Source organism: Trachemys scripta, chromosome 19 (genome assembly GCF_013100865.1).
Source record: "Trachemys scripta elegans isolate TJP31775 chromosome 19, CAS_Tse_1.0, whole genome shotgun sequence".
Classification (NCBI taxonomy): Eukaryota; Metazoa; Chordata; order Testudines; family Emydidae; genus Trachemys; species Trachemys scripta.
Genome location: NC_048316.1, coordinates 14,951,820 through 14,974,650, shown reverse-complemented (window position 1 = coordinate 14,974,650; position 22,831 = coordinate 14,951,820). Strand labels below are relative to the sequence as shown.

The 22,831-nt window shown below is 41.3% G+C and overlaps 1 protein-coding gene across 2 annotated transcripts in view; it reads right to left on the bottom strand.

Moving 5' to 3' along the window:
* Positions 1-21,526, bottom strand: part of CAPZB (capping actin protein of muscle Z-line subunit beta) — a 107,795-nt gene extending 86,269 nt beyond the window's left edge. For both annotated transcript variants that reach the window (XM_034753193.1, XM_034753194.1), the window contains exon 1: positions 21,381-21,526. In XM_034753193.1, coding sequence (XP_034609084.1) covers positions 21,381-21,383 — 3 coding nt within the window. In that variant the 5' untranslated portion in view covers positions 21,384-21,526. The remainder of the gene's footprint in view (positions 1-21,380) is intronic.
* Positions 21,527-22,831: the final 1,305 nt, after the last annotated feature.

Sequence of the window (22,831 nt, the reverse complement as noted above, 5' to 3'; positions counted from 1 at the left end):
TAAGCAGGTTGAGCTCTTTGGGGTTGCAGGACTTAATGAGTTTAGTATTTCCTGGATGAAGTACAAATAGTAGAAAATTGCCTCATGTCCAGTAATGACTCCTATGGAGGAGTAGGGGTGCTGAGGAAAATTCTAAATGAAGTTTTATTACAACTCAAATCACTGAAGGATTTAGCATTCATAGGAACTTCAAATACATTGAGAACATTAGCTTAAATTAAAGCTCCTTTAATAAGTTCCCTGTAAAGATGTTTTGCTATCTAGGATCTTCTCTTGAGCATCTGTTTTAAGGGCTCTCTCTTCTGTAAGACAGCAAACAATAAATTTAAGATAATTCTATAGAAGTAGGTAACGTTTGTTTAGTTTCCTTCTCCTGTATCTGGTATTCTTTTCAGTCTTTCCCTTTCACCCGGCTTATTTTCAGAATAGAAGACCTCTGCCAAGACTCACAAAATTAGAAGTTACATTTTTGATAACTACTTCATTGCAATGCTCGCTAAATCCTATTGCTACATTCAGAAATACCATTTACCCTGTCTTTATTGGTATTTACCCCACCATTAGGACCCTAATGCATACAAAAACAGGGTCAGAAAAAGAAGTCACACTGCAGTCATAAGAGAGGATTCAGATTGCACAGCTCACACTGCACAAAAAGCAGTATAGGTTTCCCTGATACTTTACAAAGAGATTTTGCCCTCAACAGCAATTTGACCAACACCAGTTAATGATATTTGGGCAAGGATACAATAAGTTGCTAGTATCCTAGAATCAGCAAAAGTTACCTAAGATCAAACAACCCTGCGTGAGTGAACTCCAGCTCCAATACAGCTGTTCAAGCTTTGCAGCAAGATGTGCATTGGCAGCCTGCCAAGCACGAGCACTATAATAATTTGCATTATAATTTACATACGGTTTTAAAACAGACAAATGCCGGTATTTGTAGAGCCAAGACATGCACCTGCAGCCCTCAAAGGCTGACTATCAATGGCAAAACTGTTAACGCTTCTCAGAAATCAGCTTAATGAATTGTCTGGTTTAGCTTTTAGGTGGTCACTCTGCCTGTTCCATGAAGAAATGAAAGCATTTCAGTGGCAGAAGACTTCAAATGTTTCCAAAGAAAATTGCACAAATGGCTACAGCAGAACCTCAGAGTTACAAACAACTTCCATTCCTGAGGTGTTTGTAATTCTGAACCAAATGTTACGGTTCTTTCAAAAGTTTACAACTGGACATTGGCTTAATACAGCTTTGAAACTTTATTATGCAGAAGAAAATGCTGCTTTTAACCATTTAAATGAAACAAGCACAGAAACAGTTTCCTTACCTTACAAAAAAAAATTAAATTTCCCCTTTAGTAGTTTATGTTTAACAGTTCTGTACTTTTTCTTTTTTTTTTCCTTCTTTTTTTTGGGGGGGGGGGGGTGTCTCTGCTGCTGCCTGATTGCATACATCTGGTTCCAAATGAGGTGTGTGGTTGATCAGTTCATAACTCAGAGGTTCTACTATATCTTCCACAAGTGAATACCATTACCTGCACCTATAGAAAGTCAAAAGGTGCATTCACAAGATTTGGAGACCAGCCCATTGCAAGTCAAATTAGTTGAGCTTTGGTTTGTGCCTCTTCAGATTCAGAAAGTAGGTTTACAAACAAAAAACAAACAACTTTGAATTCTGTCCCTTTGACAGACTAATCTTTGATTTAAGACCCCTAGTCCTTATGCTTCTGAAGAAGCTGAAAGGCTTAAGGTCTGCAGACACTGACATGCCACCTGTGGAGAGGCAAAAGATACCTACCTCCACAGGCTGCATAGCACTGGTTTGCTTAACTCTGCTTTCATGGCTCTCCCCAGTTAGACTACATTATTGCTGAGCATGAACAGAATTAGTCTATTCAAACAAAAAGAAAACCAGAGTAGTTTCAGTCCTCTATTGTCCATGTAAAAAGCCTCCAATCTAGCTATCAGAGAAGCAATTATTTGGGCTACCTAAGTCAGTGATAATTTAACCCCTTCTGGCAAACAGGACTCTTACACGGCACTAATTTTCCAAACCAGACTACAGTGCCTGTGATACGACACTCCTAGTATAGGTATGATAGCAACTGCGGAGCAGGGCAGAGCAATACTGCTTTAGGAGATCTTTGGGTGATCTGAAAGTGACAGAAATAGCTTGGATTTCACTCAAACTCAGTTGCATTCTGTATTGAAACTGGTTAACTATCTGGGTGCACAGTCCCCTCCAGCTGGATACCCCTGGTCTGTCAGTAAATTGGTTTAAATGGGATATTAATTCACAATTTTAAGAGTAGCCCAGATAATCATTTTAAGAACTATTGTGCTCTCTCCACACAGACTTGTCTAAAATTGCCAAGGCAATTTTAAATGCCCCAATGTAGATAAACCAGTTCCCAAAGCAACATTTCTGAAAAAGGCAAGGTGTTAGATGACTACTTATCTTCAAGAACCAGGAACACTCAACCAACAGGTGGCTTATTTATTTTAAAGTTGCAGACCTGTTCTCTAGGTTGCAAGTCAAGTGATTTCAAGGCTGTTCACCCCATTTGAGCTCTTGATTAATATTTCCCAGTTTTGTTGTGCCAACACCAATGAATTGTTTGTTTTTTTTAAGTTGAACAATACACTCTACATCTCAACTAGCCTGTCTTTTTAATCCTGGCCAACTCTCAGGGCTCACGGGTAGAAGACACCTTTGCTGCTCCCTTTTTAAAATGGCATATTGGAGAAGAACTACTATTAAGAGAATTTCAGCCAAAGGAATGTTTACTGCCATCTCTGTACAATAAATAATATTCAGTGGTTTCTGTTAAATTGTAGAACTCCCAATTTCTCCACCCGCTTCCATCCCCTCTATGGCAACAAGAGGTCATGGAGGTTAGCTTTTCAGGCAATTAAGGAGGGAAGGTACTCAACCAAACCACTGCATTGCATGAAAATTCCATTAACTTTACCATATCCCCAAGTAGTCTATTCCCTACCTCTAATATTTCTCCATGGCATCTATTCAAGGATTCTGCCAGATACTATCTAGGGCCATTTTTAAACACCACTTACAAGTGTGCTACCCATATCCCAACCCCTCTCACCAGCCCATCTACCTACATTTTCTTGTATATTCTGGATTGGAAGTACAATTAAGTAATTAGGGTTCAGGACCATTGGTTGCAGATAGTTTTCAGGCTGATTAGATAGGAAGGTGAAAGATGACAAGCCAAACTGAAAGTGCTCTAGACCAGACTGCCGGCCCTCAACTTCTTTCATCTAGGTGTTGTACAACCTGAGAAAAATAGCCCAGGTGGTTTTCATTATCAGCTCAGAGACACTTGCTCAATAATGTATGTATTTAGAGCAATATGCTGCTATATTGATATTGTAGGTGGGACCTCAACCTAGATGAGGGAGCAAATGTTGGATGTCCACTTGAAGGATCTCAGATGAAAAATAAAATTGTTGGACTGCAAGTTCCAAGCAGAAGCTTGTTTTTAAGTGTGGAACTGCTGTACAATTTTTGGATTCAACTGAATCAAGGATAAAGAAGATACTTTGGGGCACTGAGTCCAAGTCATGCTGCTGTCCAGTGAGTGTCCCACTTGGCTGATAAACTCTTGTTGGGAGAAACAATCCATTATTGATAGATTGTCAACGTTTCTCTTTAGAAGGGCCTCTGCTAAAGAAGCCATCTCCATTATTGTTCAGTTCTGATCGCTCAAGGAAGATAGGATTATGGAAAAGTAGTTCTGACATTATCTAGAGCACTGAGATTGCCATACTTAGGCCTATATCCTGATGAAATGGCTGAAGGCAAAGAGATTGTGCAAGTCGTTTTAGCCAATCGGTCAGACAAAGATCAGGTACTCATGGTATTTTTAGGAGGCTCAGTGCTTTTGATTCCACACACCATAAAAGGCAACATACATGTTGATACTAACAGGTATCCAGTGCTCCAGTAGTTCTGTTCTTCTGAGAAGAGTGATAGGGAATAGGATTGGTAAATTGCATGCCTGCTCCAAGGGCCCTCATGTGGGAGACTAGTCTGCCAAGCCTCCTGTTAAGAGGAGAGGAAGTGGTTCAGATTTCACCGCCATCTGTGTGCTGATGACACTCTCTCTCACCATTTCAGATTGACAGCGCTATCTGAGCTAGTTCAATCCTGGTAAAACAGAGGTAATGATGGCAGTGTCTAATGAGGCAACCAAAGATAACCATTCCTTCATTTAACCTCAGTAAAATATGCTCACAGTGGTACATTGGAGTTTGCTACCTAGGGATTCTACTGGATCCTTGATGGTTTCTTCAAGGTTAAGTGCAGCATTCAAATCTTTGCTAGGTAGGGATTAGTCTTTAAGAGATGTGGCTCCCACCAGTTATTCAGGCCTGGCTAATTTCAAATTGGATTACTGCAATGCACTCTATATGCAGCAGTAGCCGCCACTTGTAAAATGCAGCTAAGGCAGTTGGTGGAGTCTCAAGCATGGAAAGAGCATCAGCTTCCACTTAATTTCCTGGTGAAATTCAAGCTGTTTGTATTAATTTGATAAGTGGTTTGAGTCGCATATCTGGAGATACCACTTTCCTTGTAGTGTAACTCATTGGGGATAAACTAAATCCCTAGATTTGAAAGTCTGAGGGCATTTGACTCTGGAATTCCCTGAACACTAAGAATCCAAGGCTTTTTCTGAGGTAGGTTAAGAAGTGCGGGGTTAAATCTGCGTGTGGGGTTCTTTTAGTGTCATTTAACTTGACATATTGCCTATTTAAGCAGTATTATTAGCAGGCCTAGAGATACATGTATTCAATATCTACTGCATACTATGTGTTTGGTGCCTCTTTACTACTACTTTAAGGAATGAACTTCAGAGTGGGAATTCTTCAGTCTAATCTTCCAAACCAGTTTAATATCTGCCAATATTTTAATTTATACAATGGGAGGTCTCAATTGCCTGTCCGGTCAGAGCTGAGGAGCACCCAGAAAGGAAGAGGAGAAAAGTAAACCTAAATTCCTGCAGTAGAGAGTCACACATGGACCAGGAGTATGTTGGGTTTTTGTGTGTGTGTGGGGGGGAGGGGGGATGTTATTTCTCTTGACCTTGTCATAATCACTATGATTTCTGCACCAATGTTTATCTTTGGAATAATAGAAGGGATGTTTATTTATAAAACTTGTTATTAAACATAACAATGTAATTTAATTGCTGTCATCTGGTGCCAAGAAGAGTCCTATAAACAGGAAAGATTCTGCAAAAAAGTAATCATTGCCCAATAAATACAACATTAAGATTAACGCTTGTATGCAATCAATTAACACTGAGAAATGGCTGGCCACCAGCCTTCCCTCCATTGCCACTTTTCCTATTTTATTCTTTTAACCATTTACACTTCAGTCTGACACCTTTCTAACCAGTTCCAGCAATTTTCAAAAGAGGTAAATTAAGAACTTTTAATAAACTGGCAAGTGTTGATTTCGCCCAGGATGGAACAATGTGAATCACTGATTTTAAAGCAGGATTTAAGTTTTGGTTTTTTTAAATGCACCGATTTAAAATCAGGCCAAAGCTTTGTAAAACTAAATTTGAAAAGTTATACTAATCAATTTTTAATCTAAAATTGCAACAAAGTGCTGATTTTGTTAGATACAAAATTCATGACTTCATACTAGTAGAAGTAAGACTGCTATAGGTAAAGTCAAAAACAAACAAACAAAAAGTTAAGGCCCTGATCCACCAAACACTTAACCAGATAAATCATTGTATTAATAAAGCAGTCCAACTGACTTTCTGAAAAGTTGCTGATTTAATCTCACTCTCTAGGCTAGATCTGTTGGGGTGGGGGCGGAAGTTAAGATAAACAGGCCACTATGCCTCCTAATCTTCTCGTCCTCTCTTCTTTGCTTTTCATGCTGCCCCATGTGCACTGAACAATTGCTCATTTCCTGTCCATCAAGCTCTCATCCTCATCCCTTCAAATTTCTGATTAAAACCCACTTCTTCTAGGAATCCTTTGCACTCTCATTTAACTGTTGCCCTATGTATTATCAGATGTAAGCTCTTTGGGTAGGGAACATATCTAAGTTGCCATGAAAATTTAAGAAACAAGGTGGGTCAGATGGCATCTCTCATTGGAGCAACTTCTAATATCCTGGGGCAACATGGTTACAACACTGCAAATAATGAAAATTTATGGCTGTTAGCCAACACATCTAGGTCTCTCTCACACACACACACACACACGTATTATGTGCAGGATACGAATTGTGTATTGGGTAATCATGCTAAATTGTATTATGCTTACTCTTGCTCATTTATGCTAAGTATCCCACAATACCTTGTGACAGTACAACTTAGTATTTGGCCTAGGTGGATAGGAAACCTGTAAGGCAAAATTCATTAATGCTTTACCCTGCTATATGTATGAAATGCCTTCCAGTTTGGTAGTATGATTGAAAACAAGAGATAGAAGGTGTACATCAGGTACCAGAAAAACAAGGCAAGTGGGAAAATAATCTTGTATGATGTAAAAAGTGATATCTAACTTGCAACCAGGCACCCTATATGTAAGTGGTTTTAGGGGTATAACCCAGGGAGCACAACTTCTGTGCAAAATAAACTGAACGTGCTGTGAGAATCTGCTTCCTGGGATGGGTTAACTGTATTAACTTTCTTTCCTGTACTGCTTTGTCTTCAGACAAATTTGGCTGAGCTTGGTTATTTAGTCTCTTGAAAATTAATATCAAACTGCAAGTGTAGTCAATCAATTGGCTACACACTTTAACCAAATGTAGCACTATATCAATTAATACTGGATATGTTTGCCAGAACTCCATTTACAGTCCTTCAACATTACTCCACTGTGTAGCCCTCTACCAGCATATGTGAGACCTTCACAGTGGTCCAGGACAATAGACCTTGGAAATTAAATCTGTTACTCCTGCTGACTCAACTAGAGAGCAAATGGACATCACAACAGTTTTGGCAGTATCTTCTATACAAAACATGGAACATTTTGCTAACTGCTAAAGAATATGTTCTCCAAATATCAAACAGACATTAGCCACACTGAACTTAAGACAAAGGTAGACCAGAATGCCATCTTGAGATGGCAGTATTTTGAAAAGCAGTATTTAGAACACCTGCAAATGCTTCATATATTTGTTAGGCTTTGGTAGGAACTAGGAGAGATCTATCAAAAGAACAAGTTGTTTTAGTTATGAGTATTTTGGTAAGGAGTCATCTATAAAAAGAAACCAAAGGCTGCAAGAGAGTGGGCTTTAGAAAGTCACCTGACAACAAAGCTATCTTTTAGAGCGTTGCCTTCTAGGAACCACAATTGTTAACACTTGTCAGATGCATGAAGTTATGACAGCCAGGGCTGGCAGCACCACCAATATTAAGGCTGTCTAACACTTTTCCATTATAAGACCCCATTTTCAGTTGCTTATAAAATTTTGCCAAACTAACCAGTTGGGCTGAAGTTTTCCATAGTGGTTGCCTTCCTCAGGCTGAATTTTTTTTTTTTTTTTATGAAAGTTATAGCCAGAGTAGTTCAGCTATTTTTCTCTAATCTTGTTCTCAGAAATATGTTTCGCCCATGCTAAATTCTGGTGACCTTTGCTTTGAGAGTCTCTTGTGCCACCATGCTTTGGAGCAGGGAATTGACATGTGGCAGGGATGTAAGCCTGTGTGATAGGGAGGTTCCTTTTGCCAGACCCATGAAAATCCAATCAAACCTGGCTACGTTATAAGCCTCTGAAAAATAGCAATTGGCACATGTTCAGTACTAGTGAGAGCTTTACAACTGAATTCCCTGAAGATTCTACCTGCACTAGGCAGACTCCAGCCTGAGCAGGACTTTGACTGCAATTACAGCTCTAGTCTGCTGAAAGCTGGGCCCTAGAACTGAGAGCAAAGAGTCTCAGGAGACACTTAAAAGTTATCTAATTCAGCTGTAGAGGGGACAAGAACCACAGCTACAGAAGGGGTGAAAGAATAGACTGGGAGAGTTAGGTAATGCCATAATTAAGGTTGAGCTTAATTATACAGCAGACTATAAAGTATTCTGGAAAAAAGTCAGACTATATAAACCTCGGATTGGGCACTCAATTTAGGGTTTTTTTTTAACCTTTGTCTATAAATGGGGATAAAATCCACTCATCTCACAGGGATCTTGTGAAAATAAGTGAATTAATGTTTGTGATACTATACTGATGAGTATCTGAGAGCAACACAGAAAAACCCATGAAGAAATCAGTAGTTCTGTCTTTGAAGCAGGGTTTAAACAGTGAACAGTAAATAAGGCACAGACACATGCTGAACAAAGAAAAAAAAACATTGATTTGCTGCTCACTGAATGAGTACAGTCCACATGTGGAAATATAGTATGTGATCATGTAAATAAAGATTATCACAAGGCATAGGCTCAAGAGGGCCGAATTAAGGTTGCACAGGCAACCTTAATTCTTTAATTTCCTAACTTTTGAGATTGACTTTGCAAGCCTAACAGTATCCTCTTAACGTAGTATTTTCATATTACACCTCTCTCTACTGTATTTCTCTCCATTCTTTCTAAGGCCTGGTCTACACTAAACGTTAGGTCATCCCAGCTGTATTACATCATGCGGGGGTGTGAACCTTTCACACCCCTGAATGACGAAGTTAAGCCGACCTAACCCCCACTGTGGTCAGAGCTATGTTGACAGAATTCTTCCATTTACCTAGCTACCATGGTGACACGCTGGCACCCCCTTATTCAACATTGCCATATCATTAGGATAAGGCATACTTTGTGCAAAACACGTGAGGTATCGTTCTAAAAAGTCTTGATCTGCTAGACAGTAATATCTCGTTGGATTGTATGTGTTATCGTATGTGAAGTTGTGAAGTTATGAAGTTTGGCTATGTATGTGTTACAGAAACATGTTGTGAGGTTGAAAAACACACACAAGCAGCCTTTCAGGTACAAGAGTAAAAAGGCCAAACAATGTTAATGACTTATTGAGGAAATGCACACAAGCACAAGGATTACCCCAGAACTGTGTACAATAGAAACCTCGCAAAGATAGCACTACACAATGGGAACTGTTTGACCCAGGTCAAAGCAAAAGAGCTTTCCAGCAAGTGGGAAGAAGATATAAAGGGGGGAAAAAGGACATCATGATAATACCTCACTCTCCCTACAACACCACACCTGGAAACACCTGAGGAACAAAGACTAAACTGGGGGAAGTGATGGTCCCAGGCTAAAGGGATTTCTACCTGTGTATGAAAACCTGGGAAACCAAAGTTGCCAAGCAAAGGCAGTTTATGCCTTAAGAATCTGCCAGACTGTTTATCACTCAGGGTGAGAATTTGCTAACGCATATCCTACCAGCTCAGTGGTTTGAGCACTGGCCTGCTAAACCCAAGGATTGAACTTGCAACCCTGAGGGGGGCCATTTAGGGATTGGGGGTAAAAATCTGTGTTGGGATTGGTCCTGCTTTGAGCAGGGGGTTGGACTAGATGACCTCCTGATATTCTATGATTCTGTCTAGTATGTTAAGAGCAGTTTACCTGGTAAATAAACACACATGCAATCTGCTTTGACCAGTTTGCTATCACTTATAATCTATTTTATGTTTTAATCCAAACCAGTGTGCGTTTGACTAAAGTGTCTGGAGAAAAATCTCAGCTTGGTTACCACAAGCGTGCATGGTCCTCTTCACATTGAGGGAGAGGTGGACCAGGTGTTAAACCCACATACTGGCCAGATTTAATCCGGGCAGGACAGTACTGCTCTGGGGTCCTAGGCTGGGAGGCTAGTGGTTACCTAGCTGCAGTTACATGCAGGCTCTCTGTGTCCTTACCTGTGTGAATGCTGATGAAAGTGCAGGCTCGGAGGGCTTTGCCGCTTGTCACAGCAATATAGTGTGAGAGGGAGCCCAGGCTGGTGGGCCAGGGGGCTCAGTGGTAGCCCAGTTCCAGGTGGCACCCCACAGGGGAAAACCATCACAAACGCCTCTCAGGGAAGTGGATAACCTAAGCCAATGGGAGAACCACTCCCATCAGCGTAAATAGCATCTACACTGAAGCGCTGTAGCATTTCTAATATGGACAATCCCCAACCCCTTTACGTCTCTCCCCCAGGATCAGACTTATGGCGCTGCCTCTGTATAAATGGCTGACCAGCAAGAGCATTAGATCAAAACCAAAAATATCCTACGACAGTTTAACTCCACTACTGTTGAAGATGTGCCACATGCTGCGTGCAGATGCATAGGACTGATCTCATGCCAATTATTGGGGCAACGTAGTAGTTGTGAAGAGGTGTAATCTAGATGAGCTATTTTCAAACTTTCAGCATGTGCGCTTTTGTGGGGGAGGGGAGGGAGAAAGTGTTAAGATATTGCTTTGTAACCTGGGAGTCATTATAGAAGACTCAACGAAGACCGCTGCAGTCAAAAAAGCAAACGTGATGTTAAGGATGCATAAGGAATGGGATCGAGTATAAGGAAAACGATAATGCCTGTATATAAATCAACAGTGTAACCTCATCTGGAATACAGCATACAGTACTAGTCACTCCAACTTAAAAGGGATATTGCAGAACTAAATGGGGCTCAGAGAATGGTCTGGAAAAACTCACATGAAGAGATTGGGATAGTGTTCTTGCTAAAGTAAACAAAACACAAATATGTAAAATGAATATAAGGGGGGAAAAACAGGAGCATCTGTTTTCCCTGTCTCATAACATAAGAAGGGGACAATAAAATTAAAAGGTAGCAAATTCAATACTGATAAGGACACTCGTGGGTAATTAGACTGTGAAACTCATTGCCACAGGAAGTCATTGGTAAGCTCATCTTCAAAATTCAGAGAGTCCGGACATTTAGATGGATAACAAGAACACCCAGAGTTATAAGAGCAAATGCTAACGAATTCTGGAAGGGATATTAAACCTCCTGTTTCAGGGTTTAAGCTAATCTCTATCAGAGCTCCAGTTGAGACCTTATGTCTTCTTGATGTGATGAAGAGCTCTGTGTAGCTCAAAAGCTTGTCTCTTTAACCAACAGAAGTTGCTCCAATGAAAAATGACTTCTCCCACTTTGTCTCTCCGATTGTCTGGGACCAACATGGCTACATGAACACTGCAAACAAGGAGTGTGAATAACTGAGAGCTGATCAGAATGTTTTTCCCCTATTAGCTCTGGAAGTTATCTGCCAAATTAGAATTTGTGAAGCATTCTGACAACAAATAGCTCTAGTAGTACATTGTACTGAATTTCTCTTTTCTTCTCCCCCATTCTTAAAGTCTGCTCACAAAGCACCACTAGATATCAGTTTACTGCCACTCACTGTAATAGCTTAGAAAACCTAATGACGTGGCTGACTACAAATACACAAAAACTTTGAAAATTAGAGTGGTGTCACAAAATCTTACCAGCCTTAACTTTATCAAAGCAATGGAAATACAAGAATTGACCTGAGCAGTAATAGGGGAGTTTAATAAGTTGCAAAGACATGGATTCCTCCCACTACTTCCTTCCGTCTCCTGATAAAGGAAGTTAATCTCTCCAACTGCCTGGTTTTGACTTAGTAATGAAATACTTATCAGATTTATGACTTCTACAATACTTCTAACTATTGACGTTTTTAAACCAAAAAATTCTGAGATGTTATAAAAGCAATTAGTTGGTTTTTACTGATTTTCATCTGAATTTTGGGAGTGCCACAACTCCCAGGACCCAACTCTGGGATCCAGAAATAGAGATGGCAGCTCAGTAACTGTCAGCTCTCCTTGCAGAATGGGGAGCTAATCTGGATTCTGTGGGAGGGGGCCACCCATGGCCCCAGCTCTACACTCTGAAAGGAGATAGGGCGGCTTGAAAACCAACGTGGCCCTGGGTACCAAGCCACCAGAATAGGGAATCAGCTTAGAAGTATTCAGCACTGGTGCTCATACGGTTTGTCAATTCTATGCCCACATACATATTATCAGCTTTAAAGATAGCATGGATCAGAGAATATCAGGGTTGGAAGGGACCTCAGGAGATCATCTAGTCCAACCCCCTGCTCAAAGCAGGACCAATCCCCACACAGATTTTTTTTAAACCCCAGTTCCCTAAATGGCCCCCTCAAGGACTGAACTCACAACCCTGGGTTTGGCAGGCCAATGCTCAAACCACTGAGTTATCCCTCCCCCCACCCAGTTATTTGGGGAAAAAAATAAAATAAAAAAATAAAAAAGACCAGCCACCAGTGAGCTACTTTCTTGCTAAAATGGGTTGAAAATGAAACATGCTATCCAGCTACCTTTCAGAACATATGGGTTTGGGTTCTTTGAAAGTTTACAAAACAAACAGGAGGTGAGAGTGATTTACTTCAACACTTACCTAGAAAAGTCCAAATTGTTTGCACCTATTTTCACCCTTTTTTAATTTTTGTAATAAACACTGAAGTTCTCACAAAATTTTAAACAAAACAAAAACTGAAAACAAAAGTCCTCATATTCCCAATCTTGAAAATACCGGTAAACGTATTGATGGCTCTGAAGACATTAGCTCAGGGGTAGGCAACCTATGGTACGTGTGCCAAAGGCGGCACACAAGCTGATTTTCAGTGGCACTCACACTGCCCGGGTCCTGGCCAACGGTCCGGGGGGCTCTGCATTTTAATTTTATTTTAAATGAAGCTCCTTAAACATTTTTAAAACCTTATTTACTTTACATACAACAATAGTTTAGTTATATTTTATAGAAAGAGACCTTCTGAAAACATTAATGTATTACTGGCACACAAAGCCTTAAATTGGAGTGAATAAATGAAGACTTGACACACCACTTCTGAAAGGTTGCCCATCCCTGCATTAGCTTATATTAGCTAGTTTGGCCCAACTATTGTAGGTATAGTACAAGCTTTCTCCTATCCCATACTCTAAAAGCAAAACAGGTTCTTGTTCAAAACTCTCATTAAGAACATAACTGAGGTGAACTTCTGGAAGGACCAGCATTTACTCTGTAAAACTGTTCATGAGCAAGGATATGTCATCATGGAGCTCTGGGCTGTCAGCCTGCCCCTCTCCTGCGCGTAGCGGGAAGCGGAGGCTCCAGGCTGTCAGCCCGCCCCCTAAACAGGTCACAGGCTTTCGTGAATTTTTGTTTATTGCCTGCAACCTGTCTGACTTTTACTAAAAATAACCATGACAAAAATCTAACCTTACCCAGGAGATATTTTTCAGATATTATTTTGAGCCACATGCTTAACTCTGGAAGGTTTTTTTGCATCATTTCATCTTTTGGCAAGTTTAACTAGGAGGGATTACCTCTCTAATTTAACAGATTTTCAATTAATTTTCAAACAGCTACTTTATGTACAATTTGATCTCTGCAGTGCCCTTATATTAACTACAGGACTTGACCTAGAAGGACTGCCCTTAACTACATGGGTTTTGAACAGTCATCCTGCAAGATATTTTGGTAAGTATTCAGTCACTTGTGTGAAAGTTAGTCAATTGCTAACGCTACAAACAAAGATTAGAGGAAGTGTACCCTGTGCATTTAATAACACTTCACCATCCACCCTGTTTAGTCCATTTCCTGTTTTGGGGGCCTTTCGCACAGCAGCAAAGGAGGGAAACTTCTACATAAAGTGATTGTAAAACCAAAAGAATTGTCAGGGGAATTCATGTGCACATAAAGCACCCAAAGTACTTTCCACAAATTTCAAGCTGATTATGTTTTAAGATGATGTCCCTCTGGCTATGTTTTCTGACTTGAGGTGTCTATCTTGATGTAAAACCACATACTTTTGCAGTGAAGAAAAAGCCTTAGAAGTTAATGCTTTCTAAGCTAGAAGTATTCTGGGTTTTTAAGCAATTTAATCTTACTGCAACAGTGCAGGATATTGATCCTAAAGCTTAAGTGTATGAAAAAGAAATATGCTTTTTCTTCTCTCAATGCAAGAGATCGAAAACTTGTAAATTCACACTTGCAGACAATTCTGCAACCCGGTTCCTGTGCAACTCAGTTTGCAAGAAGCTTGAATACAAGGCATGTGCCTCTAAACACTGAGTGACAGCACTTTGAGAAGACATGAGACCTTTTAGGGTATGTCTGCATCACAATTAAAATCCCAAGGCTGGCCCATGCCAGATAACTCAGGCTTGCAGGACAGGGCATAGGGCTGTTTAATTGCAGCATAGGCTTCCAGGCTCAGGCTGCAGCCCAAGCTCTGGGACTCTCCAAACTCAGAGTCTTAAAGCCCAAGCTCAAACCTGAACCTAAAAGTATACATTGCAGCCCAAGCCCCCTGAGCCCAAGTCAGCTGCCATAGGCCAGCCACGGGAGTCTAACTGCAAGGTAGACATACCCAGAGAGAGCCCACTACTTTATACCTGCTTGGAGCGTCTCATTAAAATCCTTCCGTTTTAGGCCTTGTTATTTGATACTAATGAACCATGAGAAAGAGCTTCCATTGCTACAGAAGTTTGTGCGAAGCGATCTGACAGAATAGGGTCAATCTGCTGCTTTTACAAGAAATAGAAAGGCAATGATCTCATCTGCATTTCATATTTGGAACCTGTTTTCCACTGCAGGCTGTGGGAACAAAGGTCAACTTGGGTTTGCAATTCAAAGAGAAGAAACTAAAAACAACCTCTGAGACTATTTCCCACTAACCTGCTGTTTTATAGGACTTTAGCAGAAGCACTGTTATGCTTGCATTACTTCAGTTATGACCTTCTATAGAGGTATCCAAAGACACAGACGGTAGAAAGAACTGGACAAAATTGAAGGCTAAACTAGAAACAATACCTTGAGTAGTATTCTTGTTCAACTGCCAAGAATATGTAAAGAGCTTTTAGTGCTCCACCACAGAATGCTTTATTTCTAAGAAAAACCTACCCTTATCGTATCTAGGTGTTTTTTTTGTTTTGTTTTGTTTTATTAAGAAGTTACTTCTGGAGGCTGCTGGCTCTTCTTACCACACTGATAGACCTCAATATTGTACACCTAAAAAAAACCACCACAAATCAGCAGAATAATCTGACTGGCAACCAAGTTTCTAGACTACCTTCTTTGCAACTCATAATGAGCAATTGCTTTATCTAGCCCTTCACAGACTGACACACCATGAGTTTCATGCCACAAAGAAATGGAAGAATAAAATTTAGAATAAGCCCTGACTGCACTGTTAGGAGAAAAACAGCAGCTGTTTTAGTTTCACCTCTGCCTAAGTGGTACTAGACACAGGTCTTCCAGGGAGGTACATCAACTCATCTAGATATCTGCCTAGTTTTACATCAGACTACAGAAAAAGCACTAGTGAAGTCAGTACAAACTAAAATGTCACACAATGACTTGTTTATACTGCCCTATGTACATTGAAATGTAAGTACAATATTTATATTTCAATTGATTTTATAATTATATGGTAAAAATAATAAAGTAAGCAATTTTTCAGTAGTAGTGTGCTATGACACTTTTGTATTTTTATGTCTGTTTTTGTAAAAAAGTAGTTTTTAAGTGAGGTGAAACTTGGGGGTATGTAAGACAAATCTGACTCCTGAAAGGGGACAGTACTCTGGAAAGGTTGAGAGCCAGTGGTCTAGATAATATTTGTATTGCCTGTGCCACAAACACAGCAGGAGGAGAGTAGCAAACTGCAGCCACTAATCCTCTGCAGTAACGACAGGCCACTTTTAATTCTAGTACGCACCAATACAAAAATAACTGGGGAAGTTAGTAGAAGGATATCAGTTTCAAACTGAGTACCTCCGTCAGCTGAAAAGACAGCCAAGTACCAGCTAAACAAACAAGATCATATCCTTACAGGAGGAGAAAAACATTTTTTTTAAATGGTGGGCTCTGGATTACTAAGGGTATATTTCCATTGCAGAGTTAACCTTGGCTCTTACTCAGGTGTTGCCCCAACCCCTTCTTGTCATCATACAAAAGTCTCACTCTTAAGTGGTGCTTTCAACCAGGACTAGCAAGCACAGCAGGAGGTGTAGTTTGCTTTCACACAGGCTGGTAACTAGTCCACTTTGCAATGAAGACACACAGACACAACCCCTCCAGAGGTCTGAGTTGGAAGGGCCCTTGCTGAAGTAGTGTTGCCCATGTAGCATCTTCTGCTTAGATGGGTGGAGTCAGAGACCTTCTTCCTTTGGTACAGACTGCAGTGCACATGAAGAGGGATGCCCCAGCCTGTTCAAAAAGGAATGGTGGCAGGTCCCTCACTTCCCTCCACAAGTCCAGAAGTGAGCTCATGTGTGTGGTACTTGCCACTACTACTTCAAGTTGGAGACAGGTCCATGGTTGCCTAGAGCCACAGAAACAGGGCATGGCCATGGGAACCCTTATATGGTGGCGTGCCGGATTCTCAAGTGAATTTTTGTTCTGGCCACAATTTGGACAGTCAAAAATATTATACTAGTGACAGTCTAGTCACACAGTTATTTGGAAGCATCATGTAAATACAATAAATCTTTTCAATGTAAAGAATATTTACTATTAATAAGTTATAATTAATTTTTTAAAAAGATTGTTGTAACAATTTCTTATGGGCCCCCCCCCAAAGTCACGGTGCCCACACTTCATTGGACTAGGGTCCCAGATTGCCTTAGCTGAGCAGAGAGCTGTGCCAGGCCCAGAGCTTCTATAAATCTAAGGAAAGGCTTTAAAAAATACTTCCATCAAGAATTGGAATGCTTCTACTCTGAAACATTTCAATGAAGTAGCAACCCAAAGTCTACAACTGAGATTTAACATAATATCCAAATTACCAGAAGCAGCACTACCTACCTATTACCAGTTATATTTCACCTGCCACAGTTACCATCATTAAAAGAGAACCCAACCATAGTTCAGATTTCATCATACCTTTGGAAGTTCACTAGTATGGATTCTTCATTTTTAGATTATTATAGAGGGGATTCAGTTTAACGATGTCCAAGAGAATTTCCAGGCAGCCAACTCTGAGCTGGAGTTAAGCTTGAGAAGTCTGTCTAGATGACTGGGGCAGAGGTTAGGTTGTTTGGGTATATTAACTGCATTTGTGTGTCTTCAAACATTTAGTTTAAAAATTTCAGATTAAAATTCTAGGTTTTTAACATTTATTTTTACAAATTATGCAACATTTTTGTAATTGTGCACACTCAAACTTCAACACAACTAAGCTTTTGGCCTGGAAACGTTTGTGCTCTCTGGACCCTATGAACAATGGAAAAATACAGGGTTTTTCCACTCCCCAGTATCCCTGGCAGGGGAACATGGGAAAAGGAAGCCGCTTCTTCACTCCTAGTTACTCCTCACCACACTACCTGAGGAGGTAAAGTTCCCCTCTGGAGTCTTCACATCACATTCCTCCTCTCTTTCAACATAGAAGATTTCTAATAAACTTGCTTGTGTACTCTCTAGCTCCAGTCAATGAGGAGTCCTAAATATTTCTCCCATCAGAATGCTTCTTGGTTTAAAACTTACCCATTCCTGCCGCCTGAAAAGGTGCAAGTATAATAGGATATTTGGGTGTGATAACCTACCACAGTTGAGCACATGCACACAACAAAACCATGAGATGATAGGGGAAGTGATAAGCAACTTTTGATTAAGTTGCATATACACATCTTTAATTCTATTGCTCCAAATTCTCTGAAAAAGATGCATATCTATCTTTTTTTAAGCACTCCAATTTGAATAAGTATCGTATAGGTGAAAACAGAACTTAGCACAGAAGTCTGAAGCCCACCTTAACCACAAGGTCAAAACAAACGCCTTTCATAACTCCACAAGACATTTGCCTAAGCATCCCAAAATTAATGCTGTAAAAATACTCCACAATGGTAGACGTCCAGTAAAAGTGCTGATTCTCTAGCAAGTGAGAGATGTAAAAAACCACCAAATCCCACTCACACCACTTTAAAATTAATGTATATGATCTGATCATATGTAACTATGGTAGAAAAATTCAGGTCCCCCTGGAACCTAATTCAAGGGAGAATGGGAAGTTATTTTTGTTTTACAGTTTATGTACATAGGACAGCACTAGAGTAAAAGGAGACTATAGATGCAGATGCTTAGACCATATTCAGAAGCAAGCATCTATCCAGTCAAACTGGAATTGGACTGGTATGTTGCATGCTCAAACCTTGTAACAGATCCAGATGCCACTACAGTAGTTCTGTGTCCTCACTGCTCTCATCAGCTGTCCATTGCAGAGCAAAGCAGATTGACAGAAAGCATGGTTGACGACAGTACAAGCAGAAATTTAATAGGGCAGCAATGCCCCCTCCTCCAAAAGGAGGCATTTCTCTGTGCAAGTACAGTACTAAATGCTCTAAAAATAGAGCCTAAACTTATTACACTGTAGATTTACTTTTACAGATGGATGCTGAATAGTGTAATGCCATAGTAAGTCTATACCAAATATGAGGAAGTTATGCCTGAATTACCCTAGTTTCGAGTATGAATTATTTTATTCTACAGATCAGTACAGCACAATAAGCTAAACAAGAAGGCATTACTTAAGAGGACATAATGTCATTGGAATTATGAAGACGTAGCATTTGCCATACATTTACTTGGGTTTTAAACACTAAAAGTTGATTTTCAAATTGAATGTCTCAATCTGATCAAAGGCAAATTTTCACCAAGTTTAAGATAACAGTTAATTTACACGCTTCATTTGACTACAAAGATATCATGTGCTGTCCAAATCATAAGTCAATATTTCCTAAAGGATGGGGTACAAAGGACTAACCAGTGGGCATGGAAGACATAGCCTACGACAGTAGGCCTTCAACCTTACATGATGGGGTTGAAAGAGGGGGGTCACTTGGTTTGATTTTCTTACAGGGGTTGGAGATCAGCTTTCAAAAGTTTACAAGGTCTTAAGTGAGAAAAGAAAAACTAAACCACCTAACACTGGTTTGCTAGCAGCTCCACAAACCAAGACTTATTTATTTGTCAAGCACCAATGTGCCTGCACAACAGCCCTGAAAAATCTTAAGCCACTTAGAATAGCGCACCAAGAACACGTACCCTGGTATCAGCGTTATGCCCATGCATCATTGGCCATGCTTTTTAGCTACCTCACAAATTATAATAGATGAAGTGCAGGCAATGATTCACTAGACAATTTAAATTGATATTTATTTAATTGGGGGGAGGGGGTTAACTCAGATTTTTTGTTTACTCTTCTTTGCATTAGGTATAGATAACAAAAAACAGGATGTTTGTGAGCACAATCAGAATAATTCATCAACTACCTTGCACATGCTACCATTGGAATTTATGTAGTCTGGCAAGTAAGCTTTTAATTATGCAAGCCAATACGGGATTCCATCTACTGAGAACTTACAATGTGGTCTCAGTCTTGGTTGGGGCCTCTAAAAACTACTGTAATACACAAAATAAATATTTAAATTGTACAGCAGGTGCAGGGTCCTAATCAGCTGCTTTGAAGAAAAATAAAGGATTGTGCCTTAAAGTTCTTGAAAGCGTCAATCAAGGTTTCAGATACTGATGCTGCATTGAAGTAGTCCCCAAAACAAAGTATTATTCTACATTTAGGATAGCACATCAATAGTGTCTTCTCAACCAGTCTTCATACAGCTATATTAATTCTCTTTACACCTTTAACTGTAAGATTCAAACTATTCTACCACCACTTTGGGGCCTCAGTCTTACAATCTGCTGAATGCAGGGACATCCCTCAGACATGAAGCTGCATTCCCTTAAGTGGGGCTCTACCCAGAAATGAGACTCTGTCCAGGCAAATCTGACTACTGCATCAGAAGCTTGGTCGCTGTTGTCAGTCTTGTGCTTGTTTATATCTGAAGTACCAAATGGAATCTATGAAGAGTAAAAATTGCTGTCTGTTTTAATAAAAAAAAAGGAAGATATTGAAGAAACCGGTTATTCCATTCACTAAACAGGCCTCAGATCTCCTTATACAAGACTGAGCAAACCTATGTATCCATGTAAAAAAAATAAAACTCTCAGTCATGATATGGTCTTGCAAGTGAGCTGACTTTGCCTGTATTTTGCACATTCTTAGTGCTAAGTACAGACTTTCCTAGGAGGAAAGATCAGCTTATCCTTGAAAATGTTTTCATAGTATCGGGTATTAAAATTATGACATTTCAGTCCACTTTAATAAAGAAGTCTACATGTTTTGCTGAGAAGCCCAAGCCTTAAAATGACAATTCAAGTTTTATAAGTAAGTAGCAGTAACAATTTAGCCAGCCACCTTTATTAAGAGTTGCTACTATATAATCACAATAGCTAATTTTAAAAGTTACAGCTACATAGTTACATTTGTTCTTCAGTAAAAAGACGAATCACACTTCCATTTAAAACACAGGATTAGAGTACCAGTCCTGAAAAGCTGTAAAAGGACTAAACAGTATACATTCATTTGAGAATGTGATAACAGAAACGGGCAGTGAGTTGCAAAACAAGCTAAGTCAATATTTTAAGAAACACATGCCCTGTTGACTCCTGAAATCTTTGCATTCAGAAATTAAGCTTTGCCGTAGTTCACAACAGCTGTAAAGAGCTCCAGTAGGTCATTCGTCTGTTACAAACATCAACAAGACTCTCATTCTCACCATTGTAGGGGAAATCACCCTTCTAACTTCCTGAAGTTCAGGTCAAGGTTTACAGAGGTTTACACTCCCTATGTCAGACACCACACACCACCATGAGTGCACAGCCCCCAGCCCATCATCTGCCACGCACCATTCGGCTCATGGAGCCTTTCCTTCCTCCTCCAAGCCTCTCCCCTTGCAGCACCATAAAGCCCTCAAGGGACCTGCTAACACATCTTTCCCCGACCACCAAATCACACTAGCAGGACACCCCTCCCCTAACCACTCTCCAGCCCTGAAAGCTTACCTCCTTACTTCCCTCTCCCCCCCTTGGAGCCATCCTGCCTCCCTCCACATCATGCAGGCCCTGGAGCCACCTGTTCCCAGACCCTCCCCAAGTCACCATCCGACCCTGTCACAACCCTTCCCACGCTACGCTCCAGCCACGAAATCCGCCCTCACTTCCCACCCCGCAGCTCCTCCTGCGGAGAACTTGCTCCGAGCCCAGGGAACCCATGCCCGCTCCGCCCGGCAGCAGGAAGCGCCACGGGCCCAGGCCGCCGGGGAGAAGGAAGGAGCCCGAGCTGCACGGGGAAGGGGGTGAGTAGCGCGAGGGGGCCGGGCAGCAAGGGACCATGCGACAAACAGGGGAGGGACATGCCCCGGGGGCCGGGAGACAGAACCGAGCGAGGGGCGACAGCCACCGAGTCCCCAGGGGAAGGGAGCCCAGGGAGCTGGGTCCCAGGGCAAGCGTGGGGGCACAGCCCCCGCCCCGGGGGCCCTCAGCTCCGAGCCCCTCTTACCATGATGGCTCCGCTGGGCTGGGCTCTAGCAACAGCGGCGGCTCCCGGTCCCGTCCGGTTTCTCTCTGAGCCAGGCCGCGGCCCTGCCACTTCCGCCGTGCCCGTTGCCTAGGAGTGCACATCCGGGTCACTACCGTTCGGCCCCGCCCATCGCCGCCTCCTAACCAATCAGAACGCGGTTCGCTAGGCATCGCCAAGTATGGAGCGCAGCACGCGTCTTGCAAGGGGAAGGGAGGAGCTAGGAGCGGGAGAGACCATTCTCTCCCCTGGGGGGAAAGAAGAGCTCAACCAAGACAGAGTGAGGGGGAAGGGAGAGGCAAACCCGAGGGATGGCGGGGCGAAAGACCATTCCGAGGGGGATGAGATGGGGCGAGGGCAACAAACGTGGAGGAGACGGGGGGCAGAAGGGAGGAACCAACTGCAGGGAGAGTGGGGGAGCTAGAAGGGAGGAGAGTGCAAAGGGAGTGACCAATCAGGGCAGGGGGAGGAGAGGCCAATAGGGAAGTAAGGGACCCAACCCAAAGGCAAAGGGGTGTGTTAGCAGAGCTGGGCTGGCAGGAAGGTGTGGGGAGTTTCACTGTTACTCCTTGGGCTTCGGAGTTAATCTTGTTCCTTTGAGATAAAAAGGCAGCCAGTCACCTCTCTCGCAGCTGCTGTTTCAGGCTCAGACTGATGTCACTGCATGTGTTTAAACTTGGGGGTCAGGTTTGGAAGGCTTTTCACAACACTAAGGGCAAGGGGTAGATATAAGCTGAAAAAAAATGTTAAAACAATGTTGCAAAGTCAAGCCCTCAAAACTTAGCAAATGTGAGAATAAAGGTTGCTCATGCAACTGGGATTTAGTCCCTTTGGGCATATATGATACCATCTTTAATTACATTATTACACACTGTTTTTCCACAGGACCTCTGGCTCAGTCAATGTGTGGGAGGGACGGTGGTCATTGAGTAAGCAGATATTCAATATTTTGTTTTAGCCTTATTGTTTAATGTGTGGCCCCAGGCTTTATTTAGTTAACACTATTCAAAACTTGCTCTGAAAACAGAAATGTTAATTTCCACATGGGCATTTCTGTGGGGCTTATCCCCATATATCTGAGCACTTCACAAATATTAATGAATTTACTTCCACAACACCTCTGTGAAGCGAAGGAGTGGTGTTATTTCCATTTTACAGATGAAGAACTGAGACAGAGATATTAAGGTCAGAAGTATCTACTATTTTTAGGTGCCCAGTTTGAGGTGCTTAAGTCCTGATTTTTCAGAATACTGAGTATTCTAAAGAAGTTCTTATGTTCAAAGTTCAGCTTCCATTGACATCAGTTGTAGCTGTGTGTGCTCAGCACTTCTGCAACTCAAACCCCAGTTCAACTGTACATCAAATATAACTCCACTGAAGTCAGGAGAGTAACACCAAGGGAGAATCTGGCTCATTGCATGACAGCACTTTGC